At 35.3% G+C, this 9675-nt stretch overlaps 1 protein-coding gene across 4 annotated transcripts in view; it reads right to left on the bottom strand.

The window, feature by feature from the left end:
* The window catches only part of CFTR (CF transmembrane conductance regulator), a 184557-nt gene that overhangs the window by 158714 nt on the left and 16168 nt on the right, over positions 1-9675 (bottom strand). For 3 of the 4 annotated variants that reach the window (XM_017867350.1, XM_017867353.1, XM_017867352.1), the window contains one exon: positions 422-532. The exons of the other annotated variant lie outside the window; for it this stretch is intronic. In XM_017867350.1, coding sequence (XP_017722839.1) covers positions 422-532 — 111 coding nt within the window. The remainder of the gene's footprint in view (positions 1-421; positions 533-9675) is intronic. 4 annotated transcript variants of the gene reach the window in all.

Below are 9675 nucleotides of genomic sequence, written 5' to 3'. Positions count from 1 at the left end.
TTTTTTTTTTTTTTTTTTTTTTTTAGAGAGAGAGAGGGTTTTGCTCTGTCACCCAGGCTGGAGTGGCACAATCATAGCTCACTGCAACCTCGAACTTCTGAGCTCAAGTAATCCTCCTGCTTCAACCTCCTGAGTAGCTGGGAATACAAGCATGCACTACCATTCCCAGCTAACTTTTTTATTTTGTGTAGAGATAAGATCTTGCTGTGTTGCCCAGGCTGGTCTCAAACTCCTGGTCTCAAGCAATCCTCTCATCTTGGCCTCCCAAGTAGTTGGGATTGCAGGCATTAGTCAGTAATGGCTCCTATTTTTAAATATAAGAATTAAACCTACAATATGTTTCAATATGCTTGCTTTCTGTTCTCTAAATAATTAATAATATGAATTTTTCTCTTCAACTAAACAATGTACATGAATATACCTTTCCAATTTTTCAGATAGATTGTCAGCAGAATCGGCAGAAGGGATTTGGTATATATCTGACGATTCCAGGCGCTGTCTGTATCCTTTCCTCAAAATTGGTCTGGTCCAGCTAAAATAAAGAGAGGAGGAACAGATATTCACTTGATTTGGTCTCCAATACAGATTTAGAATCTGATACTATTCAAATTTTCTGGCATGTGAAAAATTATGTACACGTAAATATGAGAATAAAATAAGTCAATTTCTGTAAATACTAGGCTTCATTTCTTACAGGGTACACCTGTATAAAACATCAATATCTCTGAACATGACTGACACTTTGTCAAAGGGATTGGGAATAATGGTATGGCTTTTCTCAGGGAAAAAAAACAAACTGCTAAACATTCCATATTTAAATTATTCTTTAAAAAAAAACTGCCCCCAAATAATCATATACTAGCAGTTTATAGCAAATTGCTGAAGTCCAGCCTCTTCTGTTTCAAATATAAAATGAACTCTGAATAAGACAAGCACTTAATCAACACTTAATCAAAAGCCTTATATAATTTTGTTACTGTAACACAGCATACTCACTAATGAGCTATTCATTGAAGGAACTGACTATAGCCAGAGAGTTAGTGACTAGTTTCTATCAATTTGTTGACTTGTCATGTCTGAATCATTACTTGAGGGTAGGATCATAACTTTCTTATGTTTTTGTCTCGTCACTCCATAGCAGCTACACTCATCTGCCCTCTAGGCATCAATAAATAATAATTTATAATGGAAATGAGTAAAGTTGGCATTGGAAATCACTATGCAGGATACTCTAGTGATTTTTCAAAAGTATTGTTTCTAACTATTAAGGATAAGGCAGAATAATCTTCATAAAGATAGGAAAATCTAGAAAGAAGAAAGTGGAAGAGGAGGCAGAAGAGGGATTGTGAAATCAATCATGTACAAAGAGAAATTTCTAATTAAAATTTGAGAGCATGAGAGCTTTCTCAGGTAAAATTTTGTGTATTTATTAAAGAAAGGAATTGAACTGGGATTTAGTGAGTCCCAAACCTATGCTTTTTCCCTCACTTTCTTTTCTATGGAGAATTCTAAAATTTGGTGTCATTCAGACCTTATTTGGTAATGTACCAAAAGCACCAAAAATCAAAAGGGAGTGCTTTAGCAATATCTGAGAAGCAAGATAAATTCATAAGAGAAAAAATATTCTAGCAAAGCCATTCAGAACAAAAAGAGAAAGGGCTATGCCAAATGCAAACATTTCGACACTGTTCTGGGGCAAAACCTTGCAGGTGGCCCTCATGTCCAACCTCATTGCTCCCACCCAAAAGGTCCAGGTCCTGCTTTATACTTCCTTGGTCTGGAACTTCTTCAGTAGGTGCCTGCCCTGGGTTCCTGATATCTCTACAACTTGTCCTTCATTAAAACTTAACTGAATTAGGGCTCTAAGGTTAAGTAACTTGATCAATTATTCCTTACTAAGCTATTAATGAGTGATTATGGTTTACTATGGCATATCTTTTCCATTAATTTGCAATATCTGCATTTTAACAAGAGCTGTCTTTAACAAAGAGCGATAATTAGGTTTAGTCTTCATTGCCCAGTTTGATTCATTTGTAATTTTTCCTGGAGAGCAATAATGAAAATACTTGAGGCCAGTCTGAATACAGCAGGAAAATGAGTGCCATGATCACGCAGGGTCTTTAGTGGGCATCGTCTGAGAAAGTGATGGCACACTCACTTGGTGCATACCATCCCAGTATCTAACATAAAGAACAGAAGGAAAGTCGAACATATAGGTGGCAGTTAGGCTGTAAAAAAATCTGGGACAGCAATTTACGATATAATTTAGATTATGAGTCCTTGTAAACTAAAGTCAAGAAGTGAAAAGATGAAGTAAGTGTTTACTACCAATAAAAAACTGTGTATTTAGCGCTTTCCAAAGTGCCTTCATAAACCTCAGCAGGTTGTGGTTTTCATTTGAAAATCTTCTTAAATGGGTAGAACAAAAAGGGATCATTGCCCAATTTTACAGATAAAGAAATGGAAACATAGAGATGCTAAACTGGACTAAATGGCAAAGACTAGATTTTTCCACATTCTTCTGATTTCATTCATTATTTTACCATGTTCAGCTTTCCTTATTTAAGAAAATTTAGTATGCTGGGTTGTGCTAGACAGACAGCTGGGAGAGGAGCCTGAAAGCAGGAAGAACAAAAAATAGTAGACTGCATGTAGCGGTGCTGCATGCAGGCAAATATTTAACAATCCCCTCTCCGGAAAACAAAAACAAAAACTGACTTACGGCATTTGCCAATTTCTATGATGTAAATACGCTCATCATCACCATTTTCAAGCAACCAAATATAAAGTCGTTGAACACAGAGTTGGGAAAGGATACACAGTTGCATATTAGAATATAGTACAATGAAAGTACAATAGAATACAGTCCACCTTTCAAATACAATGAAGGCAAATAACCTTAATAGCATAGATAATAGTAAAATGTAAAATAATTAGGAAGTGATAACTTTTGAGGTTTTTATTTTCTTTTTTTGAGACAGAGTTTCACTCTTATTGCCCAAGCTGGAGTGCAATGGCACAATCTCGGCTCACCACAACCTCCACCTCCTGGGTTCAAGGAATTCTGCTGCCTCAGTCTCCCAGGTAGCTGGGATTACAGGCATGCACCACCACACTCGGCTATTTTTTTACATTTTTAGTAGAGACAGGGTTTCTCCATATTTGTTAGGCTGGTCTCGAACCCCTGACCTCAGGCGATTCGCCCGCCTTGGTCTCCCAAAGTGCTGGGATTACAGGCGTGAGCCACTGCACCTAGCCAGCCAACGTTTGAGTTTTTAATACTTTTGTTTTAATATAATTTATTTAATTATAAGTTGAAATAATTTAATTTTTAATAATGGCCATGTTTAACAATTAGCTCACAAATTTTCTGAAAATCTAACAATCAGCTCAGCTGGAAAGAGCTAAGTGCAGCAGCTCACTTACTTTCAGATGTTTGAGAGGCTTAGAATGAGGGTAATGGCACTGTGTGTGGATGGAAAGAAAAGAACTTGTAGAACATTTAGTAAAAAGGAAAATGTGCTCCCACTATTAATAAATTCTGCATTTCCAATATGTTTGAAATTATTAAAATATGACACTATATTTACAAATCAGCAAAATTTCACTGTCAATACCATACAAAAAAGGCATTTTCAAGAAATTTAAAAATAAATCTCCTCAAGGTATTTTACAAAATATAAACGTAACTCTTTTGATCCATATCTACAACCCATTGACCATTCCCATAAATGGCCAGTCCATTTCAAATAACACAATTTGTGGGTTGCTTTTATAAAAAGCTTCCTGTGTTATCTGTGCCCATTTTAATAAGTTATGTTACACCATGACACATAGTTTTGATTAGCAAGAATGCCATAGCCTAGCATGATCAAATCAAACAAATTCAGTAATATAAAGACTTAAGTTCACCATCCATAATTATTAGTATTATTTAGTAGTTCCTGGAAGATTCACTAGAATAAACTTCTATTTATATCCTGAAATAGAAATTGGGTTTAAGGTAAATTATGATAATTAAAATCCATTAAGCTTACGCTGCCCAACAATGGCCAGAGTCATCTTAAGGATATATTTTATTTTATGAGGTTAAATCAATAAAATTGAACGAAAATTATGTCCCATCAAGGAATTCTCCATGCCTACCTCAGGCCAGTCTTAGAAATACAAAAAAAAAAAAAAAAAAAAAAAAAAAAAAAAAAAAAAAAAACAAACCCAGACATATATACTTACACACTTTATGAAATATTAGTTAGTGCAAAACTCCAGCCACCCTTCCTTTTGAAAAACCCTGAGTATATTAAACCTAGAATTTTTAAATGCACAGTCAGGATTTTTACTTCAGCATTTCTTCCACTAGAAATCAATGATCATCCAGGTGTTCCATGAGACAAAGCAGACACACCTGGAATAACCAAACAGCAATAAACTTGGCTCTGCCTTTCACTTGCTCCTGCTGTCTTCTCCTCTCACCTCTAGTTCATCTTATCCTTCTCCTCCATTCATAACCAGCCACTACATATTGACAACGGACTTGTACATTAGTCTACTTAGAAATTTTGTTCAAAGCTCTGGCTACTTCTTTCTTTCTTATTGTCATTTGTTTGTTTGTTTGTTTTTGTAGAGATAGGATCTCATCAGCCTGCCCAAGCTGGTTGCAAATTCCTGGGCTTGAGAGATCCTCCTGCCTTGGTCTCCCAAAGTCCTGGAATCACAGGCATGAGCCACTACACCCAGCCTAGTCCTGGCTATTTCTAACAGAAATTAATTAATCATTCATTATGGGGTAGCAGACAGAGATTCCCTAAGGTATACAGATTTTACTATTTATAAGTTTTAAACTAACTTTGAAAAAAAAGTCTAGCATCCTAGATACACTGTTCTGTTCACTTAACTATAAGAGATTTCAGATTTTATTCAAGAAAAGCCCTATCATTTGACTTTTTATACACATACAGAGAGAGAGAGAGAGAGAGAGAGAGAGAGAGAGAGAGAACTATATTTAGTAAATTTCATTTCTTAGGACAAAACTTCTAATTTTTGTATACAGTGACTTGTAATTCCTTATAAACAAAAAGAACTTGCCAATTATAATCACTATTAAAGCTTTGATTGTCATAACATACCCTCCTAAAGTCATATAATTAAAGCTTATACTCATTTTTCAATTTGACATTTGCCTTTTATTAATCCAACAGAGGCATCTGACATTTTCATCTGCCAAAACTTCAGATGAAGGTCATGGATATCGGATCTTTTCAAGTTAAAATGATTTTTAGTGTAGAAAACAACCACGCTTCCATGTATTTAACATTACTTTTTATTTGACTAGGCAAATAAAATAAAACAGCAAATTCAAACCACTAGTTGCATGACACTTCTCCCAAATACTGACATATTAATACACTTAAAGACGAATAGACTTTTTCCTTTTTGCATGAAATAGTTAACACTTGAGGAACTAAATAGAGATTAAATTAATTTGTATAGACAAATTCAAATACATTAGAAATTTTCTCATCATCCAATGTATTTGCCATGAGTTTGAAATAGGTCACACAATCTGGATAATCCTAACCAAAAAAAAAACGTTCAAGGCAGGCAGAGGAAAGAGGGGACTCATTGGAAAAGACTGGGACCATAAATCCCAAAGTTCTAGAGCACAGCTCTACCACTTTGCTTTAGTTATTTTGATAAATGACTATGATGGGAGGGATTGATTTGAGACTAAAACTCATCTAGTGTCTATAAGGATATTTTTCTAAAATAATAAATAACATTTTGAATATCACATTTATTTTATCCAATTTAGATTCAGGGTTATTTAGCCAGATATATTTTTCTCAAAGAATCATAATAAAAATACGACTTGACAGATAGTATCCAGCTCTCGAAAGTCCTGTGTAAAAGTTGTAGGCTTCAAGAATTCAATTTAAAATCGCAATATTAGGGTCAAGTTACTAATTTCCCCTCCTCTGATTCCACAAAGTATTTAGCAGTGTTTGCTTCTTCTCCATAAAATGGTGAATTTATAAGCAATAACCACTTGGTCAGCTTAATCAACTTTAGGGAGTATATGCTCGCTAAAGATAAGCCATGTGTGTGTTTGAGTTAATTGTTCACAAGGCTTAATTTTACCAAAGGACTTGTAGAAGTTCTTTTTCTTTCTCTACGTAGGTAAACAGCATTACAGTGGTCAATTAATTTCAGAAGCTCTGGAGAACTAATTATTTGCTGCTAAACAAAAGACTACAAACCAATACTGAAAAATCTTCTGGAGATCCAGGATTTACAACCATATAGGCACCTTAATGGAAATTAATTTGCTAGCTTCATGTCTAATGAATTCAAACATTAAATAGAAAATTGATCTACCCATTTCATGAGATGCTTCTAAAATATAAACATTATTAGGAACAGAAGAATATTAAGAAAATATCAAAAAAGATATTTTCTTTTTTGTTTCTCTATATTCTCTAATGTTTAACAATAGCATGCATAACTTTGGAAGGAAAGAATTCTTTTTTATTAAAGAAAAGGTACATGTAATTATAAAGCATTAATTGCCATGGGTAACTACTAATGTAAATTTTCTGGCCAAATATGTTCTAACTCCATGATTTTCATATAATGCTCACTATCTATATTAATTTTCTATAAAATCACTTTTTCTTTCTCAATATGGTTGTCTCACACATGGTTTCTTTCTCAACAAGGTAATATTTCACCTTGAAAAATACGAATCCCCTGTCACCTGATGCCTACTACAAATCTGTTACCGAAAAACTTGAACTAAAGATTTTAAGAAGAAAATACAGCCCTAGCCTGAACCTTGTCTCTATTATTTCCCAGAGATACAGCCTTGGAAAAAGCTCTGAAGATCTCTCAGCTACAGTTCCTGCTGGAGGTAATAACTACCATGACCACTATTCCTGAAGTTCATGAGAGCCAAATTCAATGTTGTCTATAAAGCACTGTGTCTGTACATTATTACATGCTTCTTCATATCAACTGCTTGGCTTTGGTTTAATTTTCAAAGCACCAGAATATATTATTTGGATTATAACAATAATGATAGCTAATATTAGTAGTCATTACCACAGACCTGCATAATTCCAAATATTTCACATACATTATTTCACCTGATCCCCACAACAATTCAAGAGGTATGTCTTGGTAATATCTCCATCTTACAGTTGAAAAACTGAGGCTAAGTAAGTTTAATTAATCTATCAAGGGCAGAGTTAGAATTTAAAATTAGGATTGTGACACCAAAGCCTACACATGTATCCAATTTGCCATATTACAACTACTTTTTAAAGTACCATACACTTAGATACAACACCAGAAGCACAAGCAGCAATAACAAAAAACAGATAAATTGGAAATTATCAAAATTAAATACTTTTGTGCTTTGAAGGACATCATCAAGAAAATGGAAAGAAAATCCACAAACATTGGCAAGGAAAAAAAAATAAAACACAGTGAAATACCACTTCATACTGAGTAGGATGGCTGTAATTTTTAAATGTAGATAATAGTAAGTGTTGCAAATATGTGGAGAAATTGAAACCCTCACACAATGATGGAAGGAATTTAAAATGATGCAGCCACTTTGGAAAACAGTTTGAAAAATCCTCAAAAGATTAAACATAAAGTTACTATATGGCCCACCAATTACACTCATAGGTATATGCCCAAAAGAAAGGAAAATATCTTTTTTATGTCTGCACAAAAACTTGTACACAAATGTTCATAGCAGCATTATTTATAATAGACAAGAATTAGGAACACTCGAAATATCTATCAACTGGGGAAAGGATAAATAAAATACATATTCTTACAAATGGAATATTATTCAACAATAAAAAGAACGATGCAAGCCAGGTGCTGTGGCTTACACCTGTAATCCCAGCACTTTAGGATGCTGTGGCAGGAGGACCACTTGAGCCCTGGAGTTTGAGACCAGCCTGGACAACATAGCAAGACCCTGTCGGCCGGGCGCGGTGGCTCAAGCCTGTAATCCCAGCACTTGGGGAGGCCGAGACGGGCGGATCACGAGGTCAGGAGATCGAGTCCATCCTGGCTAACACGGTGAAACCCCGTCTCTACTAAAAAATACAAAAAACTAGCCGGGCGATGTGGCGGGCGCCTGTAGTCCCAGCTACGTGGGAGGCTGAGTCAGGAGAATGGCGTGAACCCAGGAGGCGGAGCTTGCAGTGAGCTGAGATCCGGCCACTGCACTCCAGCCTGGGCGACAGAGCGAGACTCCGTCTCAAAACAAACAAACAAACAAACAAACAAAAAGACCCTGTCTCTACAAAAAATTATAAATTAGCCAGTCATGGTGGTGCATGCCTGTAGTCTCAGTTACTCGTGAGACTGAGGTCGGAGGATCGCTTTAGCCCATGACTTCAAGGCTACAGTGACCCATGATCACGCCACTGCACATTCCAACCTGGGCAACAGAGCAAAGCCCTGTCTCTAAAAAAATAGAAAAGAATGATGCACTGATACATGCTACAACAGGGATGAATCTTTAAAAAAAAAAATATGCTAAGTGAAACAAGCCAGTCACAAAAGAACACTTTGTTCTATTTACATAAAATTTCCAGAATAGGCAAATCTATAGAGATGGAAAGTACATTTGTAGTTGTCTAGGGCGAGCAGGGGGATTTGGAATAAGGAATGACTGCTAATAGGAATGGAGTTTCTTTCTGCAGTGATGAACGTGTTCTAAAATTGGTTATGGCGATGGACAACTCTTTGAATATACTAAAAAAAAATCATTGCATTGTATGCTTTAAATGGGTAAGTTGTTTTGAATATGAATTATATCTCAATAAAATTATTAAGAACAACAGCATACAGAAATCAACTGTCAGTGTTAATTTTAGAAAGTTTTCTAAACATTTGATTTTCACTCCTAGAACGGGTGAAATCAAAATTTTCATTATAGTGACTTTGATACACTAAGGTCTTTCAAATATGTTAATGGCTGGTGGCTACAGCAAGTGAGTTAAGATTTCATGCATAGTTCATGAGAAGATCTAAGGACTGGTGACATGCCCCATGAGTTGTGTAAATTGTCTATTTTCTGTCCTCTAGAAGCAAGGAACTTAACTTTTGGGACAACTATGAATTTATGACTTCAGATAAAAAGTTGTAAGAGCAATAGTATTGTAAAGAAACCAAGGAATGTGTACCATTGGTGTTGAAAGGCCACTTCCAACAGCTGTATCTAATTCACTCACATGACTTGGATTTCAAAGACTTAAGCACTTGAGAGGCAATAATAAGCAATGCTACAAAAAAAAAAAAAAAAAAAAAAAAATCCCACCCATCTTGAAAGATAACAGGGGAAACAAAGCATTGTGATTTATAGATGATGCCCATCTACTTTAGAGAAGCATCCTCAGAGTGCCTTTCCATGATTTTGGTTTGATTTTTATTCTATCTGGGAATGAAGCCACTAACAAGAGCCATAAAACTGTAGCGGAACAACTGGCTAGAAAGAAGAATGATTAACTACCCTATAAATTGCTGCATCCTGTATAAGTTCACATTTAGGAGCTCTTTATTCACAGGACAAGGGATACCATTGCTCTCTAATTTAGGATTTTTATTTCCATTGGCAATAAAAATATACTTGAAACCAAGAAAATAAGGAAGAGG

This window comes from Rhinopithecus bieti, unplaced genomic scaffold (assembly GCF_001698545.2).
Source record: "Rhinopithecus bieti isolate Rb0 unplaced genomic scaffold, ASM169854v2 scaffold_3858, whole genome shotgun sequence".
Taxonomy (NCBI): Eukaryota; Metazoa; Chordata; class Mammalia; order Primates; family Cercopithecidae; genus Rhinopithecus; species Rhinopithecus bieti.
The sequence above is the reverse complement of the archived record's forward strand: the minus strand, read 5'-3'. Positions and strand labels throughout refer to the sequence as shown.